The 27,802-nt window shown below is 41.3% G+C and overlaps 1 protein-coding gene across 5 annotated transcripts in view; it reads left to right on the top strand.

Moving 5' to 3' along the window:
- zdhhc1 (zDHHC palmitoyltransferase 1) overlaps window positions 1-27,802 on the top strand; it is a 76,223-nt gene that overhangs the window by 13,352 nt on the left and 35,069 nt on the right. For all 5 annotated transcript variants that reach the window (XM_078544174.1, XM_078544169.1, XM_078544170.1 and 2 more), the window contains 5 exons: window positions 8,559-8,734; window positions 11,469-11,570; window positions 14,763-14,887; window positions 22,470-22,625; window positions 24,624-24,736. In XM_078544174.1, the coding sequence (XP_078400300.1) occupies window positions 8,559-8,734; window positions 11,469-11,570; window positions 14,763-14,887; window positions 22,470-22,625; window positions 24,624-24,736 (672 nt within the window). The remainder of the gene's footprint in view (window positions 1-8,558; window positions 8,735-11,468; window positions 11,571-14,762; window positions 14,888-22,469; window positions 22,626-24,623; window positions 24,737-27,802) is intronic.

Raw genomic sequence — 27,802 nt, 5'->3', positions numbered from 1 at the left:
ATTGAATGCAAACAAATAATCTTGGGCTCTGATCCAACTTGGAGTCTTGAAGTGTGTTTGTTTTCCCCAAAAGTCTATTTGTACGAGGTAGATGGATGCTTAAAATATATTAAAAGATTTGTGATGAGAAGCAAGGATTGACTTTGGGTTTAAATGTAAAGGCAAAATGGAACCCATCCTCACAAAGTTTAGATACATTTATGTCCCATTTATCCCAAAAGAAAACTGTACAAAATGCTTGACTTTAATAGATTATAAAGAAAGAATTTGAATTTATATAGAGCTTTTTATGACTTCAGGATGCCCCAAAGTACTTTACAGTCAATTAAGTACTATTCAAAAATAATACCAGAATCACACAAGCTTCATCTCCTAGTCACTAATTCCTTCCTGCTCCCTGATCATTGCCTGACACCGAACCAGACAGTTTGCAGTCTTGGTATCCTAGCTGCCCTGAAGTGAGCTGCTGGTCTCATATTCTTTCTATCATGAAGTCTGCCTATTTCTAGTTCTGGGACATTGCCCATCTCTGCTCCCTGCCTTAACTCATCTGCTGAAACCCTAATCCATGAGATAATCATTTTATTCTAGCTAAAAGCAAAATACTGCAGATGCTGGAAATCTAAAACAAAAACAAAAATACCTGGAAAAACTCAGCAGGTCTGACAGCATCTGCGGAGAGGAATACAGTTAACGTTTCAAGTCCGTATGACTCTTCATCAGAACAAAGGAAAAATAGAAGAAAGGTGAAATATAAGCTGGTTTTGGGGGTGGGGGGGGGCGGGAACGGGACAGGTAGAGCTGAATAGAGGGCCAGTGATAGGTGGAGATTGTATTCCAGCGCTTTCCTAGCTGGAATTCTCACCTTGCACCCTTCATAAACATGGGCTCATCCAAAATTCTAACTCATTAATCCGTTACCCCTATGTTTGCTGTCCTACATTGGCTCCCAGTCCAGCAAAATCTCAATTTTAAAATTCTTGCCCACACTTTCAAACCCCTCTGTGGCCTCGCCTCCTCCTAGCTTTGTAACCTACGCCAGCCCTACAACCCTCCGAAACTTATGTGCTTCCTCCAACTCTGGCCTCTTGAACATCCCCAACTTTCATTACTTCACCATTGGAGACCATGCCTTCAGCTGCATAGACCATAAGCTCCAAAATTTCCTCCCTAACTCCTCTATCTCTCCCCTCTAAGATGATCCTTAAAACCCGAGCTTTTAATTACCTGTTCTAATATCTCCTTATGTGGCAAAGTGTCAAATTTTGTTTAATAATGATTCTGTCAAGCACCTTGGGATGTTTTTGAATGTTAAAGGTGCTATATAAATGCAAGTTGTAGTTGTTAGCCAGGGTACTGGAAGAAGTTCCTTGCTGTTCTCTGGTGCTGCGGGTAGATGGGGCCTTGCTTTAAGGTTCCATCTGAAAACTGACACCTCTGGTAATGCATCGCTCCCTCTGTACTGTGCTGAATTGTCAGCATAGTTTATGTGCCCACGTTTCTACAGTAAAGTTCTCAGCTGGGTCTCGAAGAAGATTTCTCCGTCTCCAGCAAATTTTCAGATTGCTTCTGAATGATTTCATGTTGACTGGCTATTGTTTTGTTTCCAGCGATCACTGCAAGCATTACTGTCAGTGACCTGGATCCTAGAACAATTATCTTTCTGCAGGCAGGTTTCAAGGATTGATGAAGATCTCTCACAGATTTTAGTGCGTGTATATATAGAAGAGATGAGGAATCTGTTTGTGTAGAGGCAGCCTGCTGCCCTGTTGGGTGAAAGATGTGATGTTATTGGCCCAGCCTTGCCTTCGCCTTTTAGGATCCCATAATGCTGTGATAGACTTTGAGTGACAGTGGCTGCCACTCTTGTAGCTAGCTTATTAAATAAAATGATTAGTCAGAATGAGTCAAAGAGAATCACCGAACATCTTACCCGGGGATATGCCACAATTGTTTTTGCAGCATTCTTCATACGAGTTCTACACACTGGTCTAAAGCCCATGAAATTATTTTCCAAACAGCCCATGTAATGCAGTGGTGAGCTGCATGGCTTAAGATTGCAATACTGATACTGATTTTCTGAGGACATTCTGGCAGATGTTTTAGTATGTTCTGTTTGGAATTGCAACTGATATAAAAATATGTTTACGTGAAACAATGGTTGCACCTTTCTTGATATTATGAACATCGATTCCTGCTTAAGTAAGCAACAGGCTGAAAACAGTATACTTCAATTTTCTGCTTTAAAGCCACAAATTCACCTCCTTGAATGGTCAATCCTACTTCTGCATTATATCAGCCATCTATTAAAATGAACTTTGATATGTGATTTTTTTTTAAAAATTCTTTCACTGGTTGTGAGTGCTGCTGGCAAGTCCAGCTTTTCTTGTTTATCCCTAATTGCCCTTGAGACTGGTTTGGTGTTTTTAGCACATTTTCAGGCACAAGAAGTGGAATCCCAGTTTATCATTGTAAGACCCTGCAAAATCTGAACATTTAAATATTTATCTAATTGGGGAAAGAAGATTTGATAGTTTGAACAAACACAGAAAATGCTGGAAAATCTCAGCAGGTCTAACAGCATCTGTGGAGATAGAAACAGAGTTGATGTTTAAAGTCCATATGACCCTTCTTCAGACCCTTCTTCTTCTCTGAAGAAAGGTCATGCAGACTCAAAACATCAGTTCTGTTTCTCTCTCCACAGATGCTGTCAGACCTGCTGAGTTTTTCCAGCATTTTCTATGTTTGTTTCAAATTTCCAGCATCTGCAGTATTTTGCTTTTATTTTGATAGTTGGAAGCTAGTTATTAACCATTTTAAAGATGCAGATTCCAATACAGATACTGTGTCCTATTTATCTTAATAACACTGGTGCAGTAAAGTTTATAAAAACAGTTGAACTTATCAAATACATTAATTGTTTGCTTGCTATATTTTCAGTAAATAAATCCTTCCAATAAGAATCCTGCCTAACATGCTAACACAGCTTTTTGCTTCTAACACAAAATTGTAAGTAAAACTTGTTAATTTTAGGAATTTGAAACCATACAATGACCAACAAGAGGGAAAAATACACTTGACCTCATCCTCACCAACCTGCCTGCCGCAAATGCATCTGTCCATGGCAGTATCGATATGAGTGACCACTGCACAGTCCTTGTGGAGACAAGGTCCTGTCTTCACATTGATAATACCCTCCATCGTGCTCTGTGGCACTACCACCGTGCTAAATGGGTTAGATTTCAAACAGATCTAGGAAACTCAAGACTGGCATCTATGAGGCACTGTGGCCCATCAGCAGCAGCAGCGGAATTGTACTCAACCACAAGCTGTAACCGCATGGCCCGGCATATCCCCCACTCTACCATTACCACCAAGGCAGGGGATCAACCCTGGTTCAGGGGGGCATGCCAGGAGCAGCACCAGGCATACCTTTAAAAAAAAAAATGAGGCGTCCACCTGGTGAAGCTAGAACACAGGACAACTTGCATAAGCAGCAAGTGATAGACAGAGCTAAGCAATTCCACAACCAACGGATTAGATTTAAACTCTGCAGTCCTGCCAAATCCAGTCGTGAATGGTGGAGGACAATTAAACAACTCACTGGAGGGGGAGGCTCCACAAATATCCCCATCCTCAATGATGGGGGAAGCCCAGCACATCAGTGCAAAAGATAAGGCTGAAGCATTTGCTATGATCTTCAGCCAGAAATGCCAAGCAGATGATCCATTTCAGTCTTCTCCAGAAGCCCCCAGCTTCACACATGGCAATCTTCAGCCAATTCGATTCACTCCCCGTGATATCAAGAAACGGCTGAAGGCACTGGTTAATGCAAAGGCTATGGGCCCTGACAATATTCCGGCAATAGTACTGAAGACTTGTGCTCCAGAATTTGCTGTGCCCCTAGCCAAGCTGTTCCAGTACAGTTACAAAACTGGCATCTATCTAGCAATGTGGAAAATTGCCCAGGCATGCCCTGTACACAAGAAGCAGGACAAATCCAACTTGGCCAATTACCACCCCATCAGGCTACTCTCTATCATGAGTAAATTAATGGAAGGGGTCATTAACAGTGCTATCAAGCGGCACTTGCTTAGCAATAACCTGCTCACTGATGCACAGTTTGCGTTCTGCCAGGGCCACTCAGCTCCTGACCTCATTACAGCCTTGGTTCAAACATGAACAAAAGAGCTGAACTCCAGAGGTGTGGTGAGAGTGACTGCCCTTGACACCAAGGCTGCATTTGACCGAGTGTGGTATCATGGAGGCCTAGCAAAACTGGAGTCAATGGGAATCTGGGGGAAAACTCTCCACTGGTTGGAGTCATACCTAGCAGAAAGAAAGATGGTTGTAGCTGTTGGAGGTCAGTCATTTCAGCTCCAGGACATTATTGCAAGAGTTCCTCAGGGTAGTGTCCTAGGCCCAACCATCTTCAGCTGCTTCATCAATGACCTTCCATCATAAGGTCAGAAGTGGGGATGTTCACTGATGTTCATTCGCAACTCCTCAGATACTGAAGCTGTCCTTTTCAAAATGTAGCAAGACCTGGACAACATCCAGGCTTGGACTGACAAGTGGCAAGTAGCATTCGCCCCACACAAGTTCCAGGCAATGACCAGGCAGGCATCTCCAAGAAGAGAAAATCTAACCATCGCCCCTTGACATTAAATGGCATTACCATCGCTGAATCCCCCACTATCAACATCCAGGGGTTACCATTGACCAGAAACTGAACTAGACTAACCATATAAATACTGCGGCTGCAAGAGCTTGTCAGAGGTTAGGAATCCTGGGGCGTGTAACTCACCTCCTGACTCCCCAAAGCCTGTCCACAATCTACAAGGCACAAGTCTGGAGTGCGATGGAATACTCTCCCCTTGCCTGGATGAGTGAAGCTCCAAGAACACTCAAGAAGCTTGATGCTATCCAGGACAAAGCAGCCCACTTAATTGGCACCACATCCACAAACATTTACTCCCTCCACCACCGACGCACAGTGGCAGCAGTGTGTACCATCTACAAGATGCACTGAGGAAACACACCGAGACTCCTAGACAGCACCTTCCAAACCCACAACCACTACCATCTAGGAGGACAAGGGCAACAGATACATGGGAACACTACCACCTGGAAGCTCTCCTCCAAGCCACTCACCATCTTAACTTGGAAATATATTGCTGTTCCTTCACTGTGGCTGGGTCAAAATCCTGGAACTCCTTCCCTAACAACACTGAGTGTACCTACACCAAATGGACTGCAGCGGTTTATGAATGCAGCTTACCACCACCTTGAGGGCAACTAGGGATGAGCAATAAATGCTGACCTAGCCAGCGAAGCCCACACCCCTTGAATGAATAAATAAATAAAAAAACTGACTCTGCTGCAGGACAATTAATCCTCTCCAATGTTCATATCCTGATCTTAATGTGCCAGAGTTCATCAAATCTTTGCACACATTATATATTATTTGGAAATAAATGCTATTTAAAAAGAATCAGTTATTTCAATCTAATGCTGCTGTAGGTTTTGGAGCCTGGTGTGGGGTATGCTCCAGAACTATCACAACACCAATGTTCTGATGGTATTTCTGAATCGCAGAACTAAGACCATAAGACATAGGAGCAGAAATTAGGCCATTCGGCCCATCGAGTCTGCTCCGCCATTCAATCATGGCTGATAAGTTTCTCAACCCCATTCTCCCGCCTTCGCCCCGTAACCTTTGATCCCCTTACCAATCAAGGACCTATCTATCTCGGTCTTAAATACACTCAATGACCTGGCCTCCACAGCTTTCTGTGGCAATGAATTCCATAGATTCACCACTCTCTGGCTAAAGAACTTTCTCCTCATCTCTGTTCTAAAAGGTCTTCCCTTTACTCTGAGGCTGTGCCCTCTGGTCCTAGTCTCTGCTACTAATGGAAACATCTTCCCCACGTCCACTCTGTCCAGGCCTTTCAGTATTCTGTAAGTTTCAATCAGATCCCCCCTCATCCTTCTAAACTCCATCAAGTATAGACCCAGAATCCTCAAACTTTCCTCATATGTTAAGCCTTTCATTCCTGGGATCGTTCTCGTGAACCTCCTCTGGACCCTCTCCAGGGCCAGAACCTGAGATATGGGGCACAAAATTGCTCACAATATTCTAAATGTGGTCTGACCAGAGCCTTATAAAGCCTCAGCAGCACATCCCTGCTTTTATATTCTAGTCCTCTCGAAATAAATGCCAACATTGCATTTGCCTTCCTAACTACCGACTCAACCTGCAAGTTAACCTTAAGAGAATCCTGGACTAGGACTCCCAAGTCCCTTTGCACTCCAGATTTCTGAATTCTCTCCCCATTTAGAAAATAGTCTATGCCTCTATTCTTCCTACCAAAGTGCATGACCTCACACTTCCCCACGTTGTATGCCATCTGCCACTTCTTTGCCCATTCTCCTAACCTGTCCAAATCCTTCTGCAGCCTCCCCGCCTCCTCAATACCACCTGTCCCTCCACCTATCTTTGTATCATCTGCAAACTTAGCCAGAATGCCCTCAGTTCCTTCATCTAGATCATTAATGTATAAAGTGAAAAGTTGTGGTCCCAACACTGTCCCCTGCGGAACTGATTTCAGTTGAGCTGGGTTGGAGTTTCTGTGCATTTGTACCCGCTCTTTCCAATTAGATTAATGATACAGTTATATGAAGTACTGAGGGAGCCTTTCTTGGTGAACTGTTTGACGGATGATAGCATTTGAACTCGAGTATACCAAAGTGATTGATCATCTTTCATAGAATCATAGAGCCAGAAGGAAGCTAATCAGCCCATTGTGGCTTTGCCGACTCCTTGTTTAATTATATAATTAGTTTTTATGCATTTAAAGTTCTTGTGTTACAGGGTCTGTGGAACTTTTGAAATGTGGACGGTATGGGGGGTCCCTTGGAAACAAAATGATTAAGAACCCCTGCCTGCTATAGTGTGAGGCATGAAAATACAACTTTCTGAATCCGAGGCGAGAGTGCTACCGCTGGGCCAAGTCTGGCACCTAAGTTCAGTGTAATATGAGTCACAGAATTACCTGTCAGATCTTAGTGAAGCAAAAACGTGAGAAATATAGCCGTAATCATGTTGAGAATTAGCAGTGATAGATTTTAAATTTTAGAATAGTCTCTTGGCATAAAAGACCAATGTTCGCTGCACTAAACTCTGTCTATTTACTGGAAAGCTGTCTTACAAAGTTCATTGAAAATATGGTTAATTTCTATTAGTTGAATCAGGACATGAATCGCTTTTGTATTAAATTCTGGATAAATTGATTAGCATTTTTACTGGTCAGTCATAAAGAATAGGTGTACATTATATATACTTAAACTATAGGAATGCAATTAATTTGTCGTTAAATGGGAAAAGAAAATCAACTAAGAACAAAAAAAATGATAGGACCATAGGAACAGGAGTAGACCATTTAGCTGCTTGAGCTGTTTCGTCGTTTAGAAAGGTCATGTTTGATCTGATGAGATAATTGAAGGTTATTTGAGTGTGAAATTCCTACCAATTAAAACTGCTTGATTTTCTGCATAGTTACTGATCTAAGTAGAGAATTGTATTCTCCAAACATGCATATTTAAATACTTAGCTGTCCTGTGATTTCTGTTGATGGGCAAGAGGCTACGGATTGCTTTCCTTTAATTAATGACCTAACTAACTTGTGGGAACGTACAACTTTGAGGTGTCAGCTGTGGCTCAGTTCATAGCACCCTCGCCTTTGAATCAGAGGGTTGTGGGTTCATGTCCCACTCCCGGAAAACCAAGAACTGTGATTGTACTCGAAAGAGTTGCAATCTGTGACTGTTGATAACTCGAAAGAGTTTGAGATGTGTGAGATTTGAGAATATGAATCTGTCAGCTCATTGTTAATTACTGAGAAAAACGGGCATTCGCCTGTTCGTTACTCAGCTAGTCCTTTATTTTGTACTTAATGCAGCAAAAGCAGGTACAGTTAAAAGTTTAATCATTTGAATAATAAGCTATCCAAATTTCCTAAGAATTATTACTTTACACCCCCAGGTTACTATTTTCTAGAGATTAAATGTTTATATGATGTGTGAAATCTCTCAGTAAAGCCAATAATATGAACAGCCAAAGTAAATTATTGGAATATGGCCTAAGCACATTGAAATCAACTTGGATCAGTCTCTGTCAGAATTCATTCTTGCATGTCAGAATTATTCATTATTTTAATCCACAGAGGTTTTAGTGCAGTGTGAATCAAATCTATTGTGTCCTTTGGTAATTATATACATTAAGTTGTCCAACACCTGCAATTCTGCCCATATATTTGGTGAAAATGGCAGTTGGTGTGACTTGCTTATGTAATGTGTCTTAATTTGCGGCTATGTGTTATCCAGTACTGTACTTTACATGATCAGTTTTAAAATTAACAATAGTCACTTCATAGTAACCTTTTACAAGCTTAATTTAGCTTACTTGTTTCAAAATTGATATGTGAAGTTTTACACTAAATCTATAGTGTCGCCATCCATCATATTCAGAAATTTTTAACCTTAACGCTCTTCAGTGGCTTGGTGTTATGTTTACTTGCCACCTGTTTGTTCATTTGACTTCAGCCAGCATCGACCCAGCTGATAAGAACGTTCGAGCCAAGCACTATAATAGGCCAATTCCAGTGTTTGACCGCAGCAAACATAAACACGTTATTGAAAATCATCACTGCTACCTTTGTGAAGTTGATGTGTAAGTGTCTAAAATGTTTTCCTGTCAGACAGAATATTGCTTCTTTTATTGAATGTGGTAGGAATATATGAGCCATTAGAATGATATGAAGTGATGTCCTATACTATGCACTGCAAACCTAATTGAGGCTAGCCAAACTGATTTCATGTAGGCCCTTACAGCCAGCAGAGGGTAAATCTTCATCTCATCAGTCTGAGCTCAATTTGAATATGGGACCAAGCAAAAAGCCAGTGTGTCCAACTCATTTGAATCCAATTCTCTTTCGAAAGGAGAATAATGCAAGTTCCAGACCCACTAGTGAAATTTTAATTTTCCTAACCATTGTGACATTGAGCCATACAGACTTTGAAGATTTTTTTTGCCTGAGGTATGACATCAGCTGGCATGTACTACAGATGGCCTCAGCAAACATTGGCTTGGAAGAGTGAAAGGCAACTATGTCCTACTCCTGATTGCTGTCCAGTAACTCTTGCTAGAAAGTGTCCATGGATGACCATCTAGCAAGGAGTTCAGGTCTAATGATGATGAAATAGCCTGGAACTCATTGGCATTGCTTTCCCATAAATAATGATCATTTGGATGAGTTGCTAGAGGACAGCTGATGCACATTGAGCCATACTACATCATGAGTATTGTAAAGAGGATAAAGTAGAGTTAGATTTTTTCCCGCCAGTATTGGCATCCGCCAAGTGAAATTATTTTTCTTTATGGTTGTTAGGTACCATTGCAGTAGAAATGTCAAAATGACAGTGTGTGGCTGAGGAGGTTTGTAATGAAGCTATCGCCCTTATTACAACCTCTCCTAAACTACCCCAATGCAGCAGATAACATTTACCTCAGAGCTAATTTTAGCATTAAAGAAAAATATGCAGACCATAATTTAAGCTTATGAAATTGATAGCTCATTGCAATGTGAGTAAAATATACAAATAAAGGGAGTGCAGTATTGTATACTCAGATGAAGAGGCGTAAAGGAGGGGAAGATGTGGCACGCTGAACTCCTTCTGCCCACCAGCATCTCTCCCCTCTGTAAACAACTGCAGCCCTCCCCACCTTTTTCCCCCTTCCACCCCCAACTCTTCAACAACTCTCCCCTCCAAATATTCACCCTGTGGTCACACAAAGTCTGAGGCATTAAAATGGGGTCACAACGGGAAAAGTTTGGGATTTCAAAAGTACACCTCATGTCACTATTTTATCTTTCTACATAATTATATACTGGCATAGAATTTCCCTGTAATTGACTGCAAATTATCCATTGGTGAAGATCATATCACAGGCGATACTTGTGTAATATATGTTTTCTTGCAAGGGAATGGAACCATCAGGTTGGATCCTCGATGGTCCTTGCCACCATGCAAATAGTGTAAAACCTATTTGTAAAATTTAAGTATAATTACACACGTCATTTCGATGTATAAATGAATGAATGCATTTTTGTTGTTTTATTATTTCCACAAACTATGCCCCACCTCCACCCCCACAATTGCCATCCTCCCAAGGTGCATTAATATTGCTTCAGAAATCACGTATTATTTATTGTAAGTTGAACAAATCGAATTGCCTCCCTGTGACTCTGGTTTTGTAACTATTACTAAATTGGCAAAGTATGAGTGCCGCAGTAGATTAGTGCAGAAATTGCATATTTATTCTGATTAAATGTAAACAGTATGATCGAGTCCCGAAAGCTCCATTGACATCCCAATGGTTGACAAGTTCCCCAAGTCATAATTCCATTGGTTTTGCCATTCACTGCCATTATAATTCCAATCAGTTTGTCTGCTTTATATTGCCAGTTCTGTTTCTTTCTCCTATGCCATCTGAAACTAGGGTACTAGTTGGTATTTGTCAAGATGAATTTTGCTCGTTGTCCTTTTAATTCACACTAATATTGATCATTGCTGATGAGCATACTGATATGTGCTAATTTTGACAGTTGAGAAAGGGGTTTGGGTTCTGAAGGTGGTGGGTACCAGACTAAAGGCAAGAAGTTTGAAACATTTAAGGATAGAATAAATTACCTAACAGAATAAAAGCACATAAATAAAGCAGTTAACAAGTGTGAAGGGAGTGGAATGTTTCATGAACCACATGCTAGGAAAACAAAGTGAAACAGGGTTCTGGGATCTGTCCATTTATAGTGTAAAGTTGGAGAACATGTGAAATATTGTGACTTCACAAAATGTCTAGAAAGGATTATTCAAGTGAAGTGTGGAGAAAACATTGAAGAGATACCAGTATTCAGCTGTAGCTGCACTGTTCTTCAACTTAATTTGAATTCTTCAGTCTGATTACTTCTCTAATGGCTCAACGACATTATAATTCACGATATAATTAATTTTGCAGGCTTCAGGTCCCATGTAAATGGAAATGTATGTGCATAGGGAGAGGAGGAGGGAGGAAAAGGGAGGTGAAATATGTTACTCCATTGCCCATTCATCTGTTTGTAATCATTAATATGTCAGATCGGTAATTCATCAGAGCTCCTTAAAAATGCTCCCTAAAATCTACCTCCTCTACTAAGTTATTGATTCTCTGGCGCTAATAGTGGCTGGGTGTCAAATATTCTTTCATATTGCTCTTGTGAAGTGCCTGCAGACATTTTATTACATTGAAGTCACTATTTAAGTGCAAGTTGTTGTTTTTGCTTGTATTTCAGCACTTTGATAGTACACTAGGGCCTTTTATGAACAAATTCCAGAAATTACAGATTTGTATTATATTTGGTTCACAGAGGTTTGAAGTCCAAGCACTGCAGTCAGTGTAACAAGTGTGTAGCTGCATTTGATCACCATTGTAAATGGCTCAACAATTGTGTAGGGGGCAGGAATTACTGGTGAGTCTGATTTTTTTTTTAGTTTTGTTGTGCAGGATGATAGAATAGTACAATGACTGTAATGTTTTAATGCACTTAAAGTTCATCTGGAACAATAAATGAGTTGAACCGTGTTACAGCAATATAAGTATTTCATTGAATAATGTGAATTTTTGTTTTCATCATGAGATGTGGGCCTTGCTGGCATAGCCAGCATTTATTGTCCATCCTTAATTGCTACATATCGACTAGACTGCATGAGGATGGCAGATTTCCTTCCTTGAAGGACATTGTTGAACCAGATGGGTTTTTACAACAAGTCTGATCACCAGATTTTATTAATCAACTGAATTTAAATTCCCCAGCTGCTGTGGTGGGGTTTGAACTTGTCACCATATCATTAGTCAGGGCCTCTGGATTACTACAGTAACAAAAACCACTATGCTACCATTCCTGACACATAAATATAGAAGTTATAACCTTGTTCCTAACATTAAACTGCATTTGAATTTTACTTCAGTATATGATGGGTCTCTTTATTTAAAAAAAACTTACATTAAATAAACTAGTTTACAATCACAAGACTTCCCAAAGCACATTACAGCTAATAAAGCACTTTTATTGAATTGTTGGCACTGTCGCCATGTAGGAAATGCAGTAGCCAATTTGCACAAAGCAAACTCCCACGGAGGACAATGTGTAATGGCCACATCATCTGTTTTTGTGATTTTAATTGAGGGATAAGTATTGGCCAGGGCACTGGGGTAACTCCCCTGCTCTTCATGATACTGCCATGGGTTCTTTCACTTCCACCTGAAAGGGCAGAGGGGGCCTCAGTTTAAGGTCTCATCAAAAAGACGTCCATGAGTGCAGTAACTCCCTCAGTACTGCATTGGAGTGCCAGCCTTGATTTTTGTGCTCAAATCCTTGAGTGGAATTTTGGCTTGGCCTGCAGCTCTGTGATTTACAGCATCAGTTTCCCTCATTGTTAGGAATGTATGGTTCCATGATCTCTCTTGAAAATTAGAGTGCAAGAACATATATTATGGGTCTACATATTTAAAAGAAATATTTTTTTGGATTCACCTATTTGCACTGGAGAATGGAAGATTTTTCTGCTTTTGGCATGCAGTGTCAGCATGTAGGACTTCCCTGTCAGTTGATGAAGCTCATAATGCATAGTTTAACCTCACCAAGCTAGCTGCACATGTAATTTGGGAGACAACCTCCATTTTAAAATTGGATTGAACAATTTGTATAATCTGAAAATAAAGATTTAGCACATCTGCAGTTGCCCAGATACTGAGGCCTGATTGAAACCTGGCTTGCATGTTGTAAATTAATTCATTCTCACTTGTATCAAGCTGTTACCCTATTTGTATGTTGCTTCTTTGAATATTTTCCAATTCACTGAGCTCCCCCTTGTCTTGCCCCATGGCTACACAATTTGGAAACTGGTTGCAGCAAGATGAATAAATTATCTTAAAATATCCTGATCTTCACCCTGAAGGAATGTGGTATGTTACCAGTTTGAAATTCTTGAACCTCAGTGGGGTGGACACTCACAAAGCAGTGTAAATGGTGCAGGTATCTATCTCCCATTTCATGCATGTATTCAGTGCCTGGGCAGACTGGTGGCTAAAATCCTATCTCGCTACATTTCTCTATGAACTTTAGACTGCTTGTAATTCAGAGTTTCCTATAGCATTAACGTGTGGACCAAAGATACTATACTGTATAATAAAAACGGAAAATTCTGGAAACACAGCATCTGTGCCGAGAAAAACAAAGTTGATGTTTGTGATGACTTTTCATCAGAATTATAGTGAAAACAGACTGGTCTCCTATTTCCTCAGACAGTTTTTAGAAGAGAAATGCTGGGCCAGGAGTAGAAATTTACATTTATCGAAGTCTTGTTTTGCCAGTCGACTTGGAATTTACTTTGAGACTTTACTGTATACGGTTTTACTGGGTGTGGGATGGGGGAAGCTCTATAAAAATGCCCACTTCATCAAGGAATAGTACTGGATAGCACAAAATGAAAAATTGTGCATCATATTATTAACAAAGTTCTGATGAATGGTCATAATCTGAAACGTTAACTGTTTCTCTCTTCACAGATGTTGCCTGACTGCTGAGTCCAGCATTTTCTGTTTTTATTTCAGATTTCCAGCATCCACAGTATTTTGCTTTTAGAACAATGAAACCTAGTCATCTATCAAAAGAAATATTGGAGTATCATATCTAATTTAATGCTTTTGTAGCAGAGCTTTGCATAATGTGAGAGCTTTCAGACATCAAGGTCAATGTGACTGATTTGTAGCCTGCCAATTTTCCAGTTTAGCCCAGTACCTTAATTACCATTTCCTGCTCTGAATGCTATTGAATTAGATCAGAAATCTGCTCTGAAACTATAGTATGGTTCAGTTGATTTGTGCAGCATCTTTGCCATTAAGGCCATAAATGTGGAGCTTTATAGAACCACAGGCTTTGCAGCATATCATACTCCTCGATAACTTGAGGATATTGGTGGAAAACAAGTTTTTAATTCAAAACATGCTGCAAATGATTTATCTTTTCTAAAATCACTGTTATAGGCATATGGCTTTCTATGAAAAAAATGAGAGAATTCTCTATGCATTACCATTTCCACTGCTAGATGCTATTTCATTTTATGGAATGCTGAATGTATACAGCTCACCAAGGAGGTCTGCTGACTGAAATTTCATACTGGGACTGTGGCTGTAAAAAGTTTTGCCCTTAATAGCTAGTTAAAGACTTATCCTTACAATAATCTGTTTGCAGATAATAATTTCATTTTCATTTTTGAAGACACCTGGTTTCTATCTTGAAAGCTACTAAGGACATTCAATAATTCAATTTTTAAACCAGGACAATTTTTTAATAATGTGCTATGAATATTATTTTGTTACATTTCTTTTATTCTGAAATATATTGAAATAAAATTTAATTGTTCTCAGTCTTTGCTAAAAATGCACAATCATCCTTTATATAGTATGTTTGCCCCTTTAGTTAATTCTATAGTCTTTGACATCAGAACACTATTATCAACTTGTTTTGGTGAGTAGGGGAGTTAAAGGAATTTTAAATTTGTGGATCACTGCATTCGTATTGTAAATTAATTAGCATCGTACTGTTCCATGTATTTCATATTGTACAGCATTATGTTTAATTTGCTGCTTTCTCATCTAGGCATTTCCTGAATTGTGTTATCTCTGCTGTCCTTGGCATCCTGGTGATTGTCTGCATTGCATCCTTTGTGTTTATTGGGTACTTTGTTGATGCAGATATGCTTCGCACCAACCAGAAATTTGAAAGTAAGTTTCCCATGCGGAATTTTGGTTTCAGCATATCCATGTGATGTGTGACTGCTTTCTGTCCAAGTACGTTATTTTGATGCCTATTTTAATTGCATATAAACTGAGTCTGAATGACATGAGAATTGTTTAAAGATTTGGTTCTATGTTAAAAGATTTTCTCCTTTTTTTTCTGCCCTTTTCTCACTTCCTTACTCAGGTTACTAAATAATAATTGAGTAGGAACACTGGCTAATTTATTTTTTTCCCCTAGCCCTTGAACCTTGTGTTAAACTTCTGACAGCCAGTTGGCGAAGGAAGAGACCAGCTACTGTTTTAGATTTACTCACAAGCGGGATATTAAAAATGTATACATCCTAACTCTACAACCCACTATTCGTGTCAGTGTGTCTCTTTATGTGCAGAAGTAACTCTCCAATGAGGGTCCTCCACCTTATACACTTAACCTTAATTTATGCAATTAACACCAATTATAAACACACTGTAGCTCCACTGACTGATATTAGCTAAATTGTTCTGTGCTACACCACTTTTTGTAGAACCATCAGGGATTTAATTTTAATTTTTACTGATACTACGGGCTGTCATAAAGCAAGATATGTCTGGATCTTCTGAGCACATTATATACTTATTTTAGAAAAGTCGCTCAAACAGGAAAAGTAGTCTTATGGGATTGCATTTTAAAATTGCTGTTGTCAATATTCATTTATCTGAGCAAAAGTAGATTTTTATTCACTTAAGGTTTCATGAAAAATATTCTGAGGACATTTATATCTGCTTTTGCTGTGAATATCACTTTTTGTTCATCAGTCAGAGATTATTTCTTTTCGATTGAGTGTGTTAATAAGAGCTCACCAGTTTTTGTTTTGAATTCTCACATCTTTTTGAATGTTTACACAGAGAACATTGATTGGAACACAGTGTAAGATTTTAGGGTTTCAAGGTATAAAACCCTTCTAATTAAAATCTCTTAAGTTCCAAGTTCTTAGTGCAAATCTGGGACGATTCTGCCCCAAATGTGGTAGCGGGCATGAAAAAAAGTCATCTTACCCGCTGGCTGCAATGGTAGGTTTTCATGCCATATCGTCCCATTCCTGGTGCGTCCTGCCTCATTAATAATGTATTCATGGGAAACATGCCAGATGACTGATGGGGCAGTCTCTGATTTGCCTACCCCTCCAGGCCTTCAGTAATCCAGGTGCTATATTAAAAGGTGCCCCTGCACAGAGCTAGCACTCTCTAAGGGATCGAAAGCTGCTGGAAAGCCGTGGTTGCCAAAGGGAGGAAACGTGTTGCCCCCAAATTTAGCAACACCGCCCTCGGGCACCTACTGGACGCAGTGGAGGCCCGCCGTGAAGTCCTCTATCCCCGCTCTGGGCGAAGACCAGCAAGCAAGGCCACAAATGCAGCATGGGAGACGGTGGCAGCAGTGGTCAGCACCAACGCCCTGCAAAAGAGGGGCAGCCACCCAGTGCTGAAAGAGGAATGACGCCCTTTGTCCCACCAGGGTAAGTCACTATTCTCATCACTGTCAACTCGCACACTCACAAACCCACAGGGATCTCAATGACCATCAGCTCAAGGGGGCATTACCATTCACTCTCTCACACACACCTTCACCTGCCCTGCGGATTGTGTCCTCATCGCATCCAAGGCACCACTCACCACCTGCAGATGCCAGGCATCCTCCTCCTCTGGCGTGGCAGGCATCCTGCTTACACTCTGTCCACCTGTTATCATGCAAGACGAGCTGGGACACATCAAAAGGGAGAGTTCGCAGACTCGTGGGGGAATGCCCGACATCAGGCTCCTCACAGACTTTGAAAATAGGACCATCCAGCTGGCCGAGAAGATCTGGACCGTTCCTCTGCTGATGGTGAGGCTGGCGGTGTTTAACCAAGTTATTATCCAGCAGTGCAACATCCAGCAGACAATCATGCTGTGAGTGAGTTCCACTGTTCCCACAGTCCCCTGCCATGCACAATTAATAATTATCTCTCCTTGCTTTCGCAGGCACACCTGGGAAGAAACCGAGGGGGTCCTCGACTCAAGGCACAAAGACTCCTCGGAAGAGGAATCTGAATACACCCTCAGTGAAGACCTGTCACAGAGCTCGTCCACACCCCCCACTAGCGCAGAGAGACGCACCTCAGTGGGACCTAGTTCTAGAGTAGCCTTGGGGGTCACAGTCTGATGTGCACATTGCACTGTCTGATCCACAGCAGGCGGCGGCAGGGACTTCCCAGATTTCCGGCTCTCCAAGGACAACTGGAGTCCAGAAACCTGCTGAGTCCAAATCAGATGAGGGACCTCTGGACTCGGTCATACCTCATTTGCTGGAGCTGCAAAGACAAGGGAACATCAGGAAGGGATGTCCGCTGCACTCCTCAGATTGCAAGGCACAATGGAGGAGTCAGTCAGCCTTCAGCTTGAGCTGATAGTGCTGGCGTGCCAACCCACCAAGGTCAACACTGGTAGGATGGCAGCTGCCATGGAGTCCTTGGTTCAGGACATCAGTCCTGCACTGTTGCAAGGGCTGAACTCCATCGCTGATGCCATAGTTGTCCTCCAACAATGTCAACGTGAGACAGGTGCGGGACAGCTCGATCTCAATCCAGCTTCCCCTTCTCCTGAAGGAGTCAGCCAGGGGTCCTCAGCACTCATAGGGAAGAGGATCAACAGGTGCACACCCTGGGGCCATCCACCCAAGTGACTGCAGGAGTGTCTGGCCCATCCAAATCCCCTCTTCCTGTAGCCTCAGCAGCTGCAGCTCTACAGGCTGAGGGGGGTGCCACTGCCATACAACAGGACTCCGAAAGCATGCCTGGGCCCTTCAGGTCTCAACCCTTGAGAGCATGTCTACCAAGGTCATCACAGACAGGGCATAGCAGTCGGCAGACTGCCTTCACCTCCACTGTGGATTTCGGGGGAGCACCAAGACCTAGTGGCAGGGTTATGAAGGTTAAGAAAATGTTGCACAGCCTGGGCACGGATGTTAAATCAGTGTGCATAATGTTCACTATTGTAAATAAACTCCCAAGAATGTCTCCTTGCTGATGGCTCCTTGTTATAATGAGCAGTGTTCGTGTCACTCAGATGTGAAACCTTGGTTCCTGCACAAGATAAAGGCAAGTGTCTCACTCCAGGGCCTCTTCCCTGTGCAGTATGTAACCTGCAGACCAAAGCGATGGTCCAGATTCACACTCGCTGGACATATCAGTGATGCCTGCACCTTGATGGTGCTTGTCATTGCTGCCAGAATGTCATGGGCAGCGCCACAGAGTTCTGTCATTCTCCCTGTGTGCTACACAAGTCCAGATCGTGGCATGAGCTTCATTGTACCATCGCTCTACTGCAGCCTGAGGCCGCAGCACGGGCGTCATCAGCCATGTCCTCTGTTTGCTGCCGAGGAGCCAACCCAGCAGCCTCTCTGGACCCTAGAAGATGTCAGAAACCTAAGACCTGCTAAGGGTGCAGGAGTTGTGGACGTTTCCTGGAAATCATGCGCAGACCTGTAGAATGCATTTGTGGCGGTCGCACACCAGCTGAACATTCAGCGAGTGGAAGCCCTTGTGGATAACATAGTTGACTGCTGATTGCCATCCTGCACCTGTGGAACTGCGCAAATCCCAGAGCTCTTGAGTTCTCCTGAACCCGGGCAAAATGCACAAAGTTCTGTGCCTTTGCGAAGATGGTGTCTCTGACCATCTGGATATACTTGTGGGTGGAGGCTTGCGAGATCTCACACAGGTCACCTGTGGAGCACTGAAAGGAGCCACTGGCATAAAAACTGAGTGCCGCAGTCACTTACTGCCACTAGGAGTGGACGGCCTCCATACCCTGTGGTGCCAAATCTTGCAGTAGGTGGCATATGTAACCAACCAGTTCCCTAGACATGCACAGTCTTCGGCTACACTGGTTCTCGGCCGTCCTCAGGAATAACAGGCACCATCCATAGACCCTGGGTCTAGTGAAGTGAGCCGTTATTCGTAGGTGCTGTGGATCTTCAGCTGTATGAGCAGCCGACCCTGCTGCATCTTCATCTTGAGGGAGATGCTCCTCCCTTTGCCCAGCCAGGAATCTCTGTCGCACTCTTCTTCTGTAAGCAATGAGACATACTGCTAAATCACCAGGCTCCATGATCCTGATGTTCTCCTCCTGCAGGATCAAAGAGAGAGATGTGTGGATTAGCATATGTGTCCTAAGAACCTCTCTTAGTTACGTGTGAAGGCCCCTTCACGTATGCAGGAGAGTCCTGGCCACATTTGGATGGCCAGTGTGTCATGCATTCATTGGTTCTCCCAAACCCCACCCAAGTCTGCCCCACTCCACTTGACCAGCGGCAGCTTCGGTCACTGGACTGCATGTTGTGCTCTCAGCTGAAGCACAGGCTTCTCTTAACCTGCACTGCAAGGCTGCACTGTTAGCTTGAACCATGAAGGATACTGGTCCAAACCTTAATAAAGACATTGCAAGGGGCTGTGAGTGCCTCCACCATTAACCATGTCATAGCCGACTTTCGAAAGGGGTTCTACAAGTTACCCAGTCGGCCAGTTGCTTTGCTGCCCCCCAAAATGCACATTAATTTGCAGTCTGCACCCAAGGGGTGAAAATTTCTGGAGCATTTACCGCCTACGTCAGTGTGAAATCAGAACGGCATGCTTCACAACTGCCTGTAAAAGTCATGTACCTGACAACCTGAACTTCGAGGAGAGTGCACGCAGCCTTGCGCAGCGCTCGCAAGCAATCGCCCATAGGGCATCAAGGAAGAGCGCATGCTTTTGCATTGCTTGAATGGGTAGAAAAGCTCAGAAGCCCGACTCCAAGCATATCAATGGAGCTGCAGATCAACAGTCTCAGCTGCGGAAGAATGCTCACTTTTGTCAAGCTTCTCCAAGTGCATGGCTGCTTCTCTCACCCCTCCTATATACCACCCCCCACCCAGCATGTGCCTTTGTACTTCCTTCAGTCTGTGCAGCCTTGCAGTCCCCACCCCCAGCATAACCCACATTGGAGCCCTTTTCCCAACTGGGAAAAAATGACTTGCCTGTGCCCCCGCAAATGCGCAACGCCTCTTCCTTAGTGTTCTATGGGCAATACTTGCAAGCCGCATTCACACAAAAATTGCGTCCACTCACCTCAGAGTTCCCCTTGAAGTTCAGATCACCAGGTGCACCCTTTTAAAGGCAGTTGTGAAGCATGCCGTTCTGAAGTCATACTGATGTGGGCAGTGAATTTGATGGGGGGGGGGGATGATTCCAGCGCGTAGGGCTTATAATGAGATGCTAAAATATTGAAATTAAGTTCCTGATGTGTGGCAGTGACAAATGCGCTCCGACATTGATGAGTGGAGCAGACAATTGCAAACTGATGTCATGATGGCGTGAAACCGATTTTTGGCCTTCTCACCATATTGCCACCACACCCCCTCTGCCTGCCATGACGCCCAACACCAACAGGACCAGATGATTTTGTCCTTAATTTCTAACACTAGAGTCCTCATTTGTGCCAGTCTTAACAAGGTAGGAATAACTAGTATTTATGAATCAAGTAGAATCTATTAATCAAGATTTTACATATAGTTAACAAAAAACAGCGAAGACAACATGAAAGTGTCTCATCCCTTAAGTTCCAAGGATTACTTGAGCGTTGCCAGTTGAGTCGATGTCATTCTCTTCTGTCTCTGAAGTTGAACTGTGTCTCGGAAGAATCATATCACTGAAGCCGTGATAAAACTGCGTCAACAAAGACTCCAATTTTTCAACTTCTATCCCCACTTCTCATTATTCCAGAATTTGGAAATAGCCCAAATTCACCTCTTCCATTGGCTTAGGGTGTGGGTTATCTGGTGTCATCCCAGCTCTGTGACTAAAGTCATGTAGACTGAAGAAAAATTTCCATCCCTTCTTCCCTAGCTCCCAGGGTTTATATTCCATTGTGAACAAATGACACATTTTCTTTAAATATAGAGCAGATACAGACAAACGATGTCACATCCTCTTCAACATATTTTAGCCCAAATCCCAAAGATATTAAAACCATTAAGAACAAATGTTAATAACACTTCCTACCATAATGTCAAAACAGAAAGAAAAGTTTCCCTCTAATGCAGATGTTCTGCCCTACAAACATGGTTAATCAATTAAACAATGCATGGGTTTTGTTTAAAGCTAGTGCCATCCTAAGTAAGCTACCTTTCAGCCTTTTCTTTAAAGCTGATGAAAAGACTCACAATACAATGGCAAGACAATACAATTAAGACAACATACGACTGTTTGAACCCAGACCCTCAGGCAATCTAAAGTCATAAATCCATTTAAGTGTAGTTTCTCACAGCTGCCATTCTGTGAAGTGTCCCAACTAGGAGAAATTCAAACTGAACTATTTGAAAAGCAGTTAAAAGTAAAATCCATAGATATTACTTCAGACCAACAACAAACCCTAAAAGCCAGTAGTATTATCAAAATCTTACAACAGTATTCAAATATGTTGAACTAATTTTAAAAACTTGGACCACCCAACCCTAATTGTATTGCTGAGCAGCTCCATTAACACTTGTATTTGAATTTCTTTACAAATCCAATGTCAGTCAGGCTTTAAATATGCTCTCATGTTGGAAAACTCTTCTGTTTAGGAAGAAAATGATTACATGTATTGTATTTTTCATTAGGATTAGGCATTCTAAATTGAATATACCATGCACTCTTAATTTCAAATTACTTGGTTCAAATGATCTATTAATTTGCATTGAAGTTTTGAAGAAATATTTCCTGCACTGAATTTGAATTCCTAGATGTTCTGAATTTTTTTTAACAAAAAATGGTTTTGAATTAACAGCAACAGACTGTGTATACCTTGCCCCTCTGTTTTTGTGTGTTCTTTGTCTTTGTTTATATGAACCTCATGTGCTCAGATGTGAAAATACCACATTACCAAATCTTTAGTTGTTAAACAGATTTGATGCATTTTATTCATATAGTTATAAACCTTGAGAATAGACTTTTGTCTTAGGGTAAACTTCAAGAAACATTTTTGCATTCTGTGTATGCAACCTTCTAGTTGCCCAAGTGAAAGGCTCAAATCAATTTAACGCATTCATTATTGTTGCACATTTCTAAATAAGCCCATTGATTTTGATTATCAAAAACCCTTTGATGGAGAGGGTACTCATTATCCCATTAGGTGCATAATAGAAATTGAAAGATAATGGACTCTTCAAAACTTGGTCTAATAGAAATGTACAGCAACAGTAAGTATCAGAATTGAACGAGCGTCATACAGGTAAACCATGCATTGTTTTATCCACCAAGGCGAGGATTTGGACCAAAAATTACAAAAGAAACACTAATATAATAAAAAAGAAACACAGAGGCAGCATCTGCTATAAGGCTTTGTCCTGCAAAAATAGTGATAGATAATCAGAAATACTGACCATTGGAGTGCAGTAAATGGAAGTTTTACTGCCCTGATTTTTAATAAATGGACCCTGAACCATGAAGCAGCAAACACATTGGGAGAGAACTGCAGTGGTGTTTAAATTCAATTAATGAAGTGTTTTATACCTTTTTTAAAATTTTAACAGCTATAAACGATACGGATACCTGGTTTGCATTTCTGCCCCATGCCCCTGTTCGTACAACTGCTACTGTCATTCTTATTGTGTCTGCGATGACTGTTCTACTAGGTCTGATTTCAGTGTCACTTTTGGGTCAACTTCTATGCTTCCACATCTACCTCTGTAAGTAACATACAAGATGTTCAGTGCACTTATTTTATCAATAGGATACTCACTGTATTGCTAAAGAAATTAAGCTTTACTTTTAAGCTTTACATTGGATGTTAAAGATTTTTGTGCGGTTTCTAAATGTTTATCTTTGAATATTAGGCTTGATAAAATTTCAGTGCCATACAGTTACATTAATCAGTTAAGTAGCTATCTAATTTGAAAATAAGTGGAGGTTTAGTACCTTGAAACTAAACCATTTGCCACAGGGGGGGAAAGATAATCCTAATTTACCAGAAGAGTGTTAGTAATCCATTTAAAGCAGGAATTTGTCCTACACCATCACAAAAGCTAAGGTTAACGTATGAACTGTATTGTGTTAGCAAACAGTAATTTAATTCCTACCATTTCTATGCTGTTTCAAGGGAACTTGGGCATTGCAAACTTCAAAGCTTGCATGGTGTTTTTGAATGAGATTTCCTCATATTGTCTCTATATGTTGATGGGGAAGGAGGAGGAAATTGTCATTTTGGCATATTTGCTATTTGGGTATGGTATTGTAGCAGTTATGTTACTGGGCTAGTAACTCTGAAGCCTGAACTAATAATCTAGTTAACGTGAATTCAAATCCATGCATGGCAGGTTGAGATTTTAAAAGGGGATTTTAAATCTGTGGAAGTGTAAAACTGGTTCGCAAATGATTTTTAGGAAAGGAAATCTACTGTGCTTATGTGGTTTTTGCTTTGTGACTCCAGTCCCACACCACTGCAGTTAGTTGACTCTTTGCTGCCCTCAGTTTATCAAACGTTTCTCAGAGCAACAAAGGATGGCCAATAAAATGCCAACCTTATCAGCCATGAACTCATTCTGAGATTGATTTATTTTAAAATGAAAGAGCATTTAATAACTGAATATAAAGATAACCACCAGGCACTATAACTATATAAATTGAAATACAAAATTTCTGAATAGAAGCATTATAGAACTCATCAAATCGGGTGGGAATTGGTGGGAAATCTTTTAGAAAACAAATAGTTTTCTTCTTTAACTTCTCTTTTCTTCTGAAGATCTCATTCTAAAGAATAATTCAATGATGCCAGTTGCCCTCTTCATATGTAAACCTGTGGCGAATGTTAGCAGGCAGTTTGACCATGGAAAGCACCCCAGCTCAGCTAAATTCTCTCTCATCCCCAAACACGCAACATTTGCAGTACTTGCTGCTGGAAACCACTGGAGATCTCTGATTAATGCCATGGAGTCTATTGTGTCTCCTACAGTGAGCAGATATGACCTCAATTTGACATACCATGCAAAAGTCACCCTCACCACTGCACTGAGGAGCTGACGTAGATTATGCATTCAAGCCTTGGAGTGAGGTTTGAAGTCTCGACCTTTCTGAATTAGAAGTGATAATGCTACCACTGAGTTGAACTGAAGCCTCTCATGGTCACAGACAAGCTGCCCATTATTTTCAGTTCATTAATGGGTCTAAAATTGTGGGCAAGCAAGCCAGACTTCCTCACTAGCACATATTTGGAAAATTGTAACCAGAACGTTCACGTAATATTGCCACAGATAAAATCATTTGAACCTTTGGAGGATAGAAGAACAGTTTGCTTGTTGATTGAAAGATTAAGCTTTAAAAACGGATATTCTAAAAATAGTGCAGACATCCAAAACCTCTGACATATCACCCAGGAGCAAAATTAACTTGAGTATTTACCAAGACAAACTTCAAAAAACTCTTGTAGTGTCTAGCAGCGGGTTTTACAAAGGGGACATTTTAACTTTTTTCTTTTGGAAAGATATTAAGGGTTTTCAGCACATTTTACATGGAAATATTTTTCAATTGACTGTCATGTGTCTCTCATTTACATTTGAATTAGGCTTTTCAATAATTTCCAAAGCTATCAGTAATATCACAAGTGAATTTTGGAAGCGTTGTTCATCTTGCTGTGTTTGTAATGTAGAAGTTACAGATTGTGCATATGTCAGTACCTTTTCTTTTGACAGTGTGGAACCGGCTTAGCACTTATGAATACATTGTGCGGCAGCGTTACCGGCGAGGATCCAAGGTCTCGCCCAAGAACCCAAAGGCACAGGAATCTCCATCGAAATCCAATCAGGTAGAAAGGTTTAAGTTTTAATGTGATTTGTGCAAATTATAATTCAAGACACTGTTTAGTGCTACTTACACTTTGCATAAGTGTTAACTTCCCAGGGCCAAACTGATTGAAATACTCATGGTGGACGAATGGTGCTATTTTTTAAGCTTCTTTGGGGTAGGAGGAGATGAATTGTTGCAGCTCTTGCTACAACATAGTGGGGGTGATGATGACAGCTGAATAAAATAATTCTTACACCTTTTCAAATAGCACTGTTACTTCATGTAATTTACCACTGTAATGGGCTGTAAGTATGTGTATCTGAGGAGGCTGTGGAAGAGCCAATCTTGGAGATAACTTTAAAATGAAACAGTTGTTGCATATATAAAACAAAGCTAATGTCCTAACTAAAAGTACAAATGTCACCATAGAACCATAACAGCACAGAAGGAGGCCATTCAGTTCATCATGTCCATGTCGACTTCTGCAAGAGCAAATTAGCTAGTCCCACTTCCCAGTCTTTTCCCCATAGTCCTGAAAATCTTTTTACTTCAGGTAGTTATCCATGTCCTTTCAAAAGCCGCCACCACACTCTCAGGCAGTGCATTCCAGATCCTAACCCCTCACTGTGTTTTAAAAAAAAAACCTTTCCTCATGTTGCCTTTGGTTTCTTTTTGCTAACCACTTTAAACTGTCCCCTCTAGTTCTTGACCCTTTTGCCAATGGGAGCAGTTTCTCCCTATCTATGCTGTCCAGACCCCTCAAGATTTTGAACACAAATCAAAAGTCCTTTCAACTTTCTCTTCTTTAAGGAGAATAGTCCCAGTTTCACCAATCCATCCACATAACTGAAATCTCTCCTCTTGGAACTATTCTTGTAAATCTTTTCTGCACACTCTCCAATGTCATCACATCCTTCCTAAAGTGTGGTGCCCAAAATTGGATACACAACTCCAGTTGATGCCAAACTAAAGTTTTGTAAAGATTCACCCTAATTTCCTTTCTTTTGTACTCAGTGCCTCTACTTATAAAGCAAAGGTTCCCATATGTCTTGACCGCTTTTTAAACCTGCCCTGCCACCTTCAACAGTTTGTGCAATATACCCCCAGGTCCTTCTGCTCCTGAATCCACCCCCTTTAAAATTATATCCTTTATTTTATATTCCCTTTCCTCGTTAGTCCTACCAAATCACATGACTCCTAGAATACTGAAGGAAGGACTTGCATTATACAGCACCTTTCACGATCATAGGACATCCCAAAGTGCAAAAAGCCAACAAGTATTTTGAAATTTAGTCACTGGTGTAGTGTAGGAAATGTGGCAACCAATTTTCCCACAGAAAGGATCCACAAATACCAATGAAGTATTGACCAGATAATCTGTTTTAGTGATGCTGATTTGAGGGCTAAATATTGGTCAGAACACCAGGGAGAACTTTTATATTCCAGAAAGCCATTTGGTTAAGGATGATACTAGAGCCTTTTTTTACACAATTTTACGTTTATTTATGGAGTGAAACATTACAAACACAACACCTCCCAACTCAAACGCACCATAGTTTCAATAAGTGTCCCAAGTTTCAAATGAAATCTGAGCTAATTCCCTGAGTCTGAATGTTTTTTGGTTTAGCATGATGTGAGTTGTTGTATCTTATGGGCATCTACACAGCAACTTCTCTCATGTTTCCATTAATGATTTGGGCAGGGGCACATGAAGTAACACTTGAGGGGCTTTGCAAACTAAGGAAGACTGCAGGAGGTTATAGACAAGTTAACAGGTAGGTGGAAGCTGCAATACAATGCCAGAAATAGGAAGTGCATTTTCAGTAAAACTATGAAAGAGAATATGTCCTAAATGATAAGACTCTTAAGAGAAGGGAGGACATCTAAAAATATTTAAATATGTAAATGGAGATAGAAAAAGCCTAATTCGACTCCAGATTAATATAAGAACATGATGGATCATCGACCTGAAACATTGGGCAGGATTTTTGAGGCCAGATGGGGCAGGACAGGAGGTGGGCAGGCTGTAAAAACCAACTGGTTTCCTGGCACCATCAGCCCTCGAGCCATCAACAGAGGAGTTTCCTGGGGGCAGAGCGGCTACCTGCTACTTGTGAGGTAATTAATGGACCTTTCCGCACCAACTGGAATCTTCTGGCTGAAACATGGCCAGTTAAACAAAACCGCCTCTTGATGGGAGGAGGAGGGTACCGCACTTCATCCCGCTAGGCTCCCCTCCTCCCATCCACACTCATCATGGCCATTGAGCCACAGCTGCAGCACCTGGCCGTCCAGTGGAAGAGTTGCCCCTCCACTATCCTGGCCAGGTAGTTATGTCCTCTTTTAATTTAAATTTTATTACTTGGTCTTCAGAGGGCACTTCCATTGCCTGGTTCTCGACAGGGTGCATGTTTAGGAGTCACATTTGATCCTGACATCGAGGTCCCAACCTTAAACTGAAAGCCCTGTCCATTAACTCTTTCTCCCTTTACAGATGCTGCCAAACCTGATGAGCATTTCCAGAGTTTTCTGTTTTTATTTCTCATTTCCATCATTTGCAGTATTTAGTTTTTGTGCTTAGCTTACATTTTCTTGATTTTAGGAGTTTGAGGGGTGATCTTCTCAAGGTGTTTAAAATGCTATCAGGATTCGATAAGGTAACTACAGAGAAACTATTTCCTTGGGTGATGGAATCAAGAACTAATGCACGTGATCTTACAATTAGAGCTAAACCATTCAGGAGCAAAATTGGGAAACACCCTTTCACAGAAAAGGGAATAGAAATTTGAAAAAAAACTTTCCCTAATGAGACTGTTGCAGCACAACTTTGGGATCGGGTACTTTTGATTCCAACGTTGACTCCAGAAGAGAAAGGGAAATAGTGACTTGTGTAGGAGTATAGTTTTATGGGTAAATAGTATTCTTAAGGCATGAACCTGGAAATTATACCAAGGAATTATAGCCAAACCTAGCTCTGCCTTTACCTGCCACCCACATACATGGATATTGCAGCGGAGGTTATTGTAGGTGGAAACTGTAATAAGATCAGCTAACTCAACCTGGGATCTTTCTGCTCTTTACCAGC

The sequence above is a fragment of the Cetorhinus maximus genome, chromosome 6 (genome assembly GCF_964194155.1).
Source record: "Cetorhinus maximus chromosome 6, sCetMax3.hap1.1, whole genome shotgun sequence".
Taxonomy (NCBI): Eukaryota; Metazoa; Chordata; class Chondrichthyes; order Lamniformes; family Cetorhinidae; genus Cetorhinus; species Cetorhinus maximus.
Note: the sequence above shows the minus strand (reverse complement) of the source record. Positions and strands in the feature narration are given on the sequence as shown.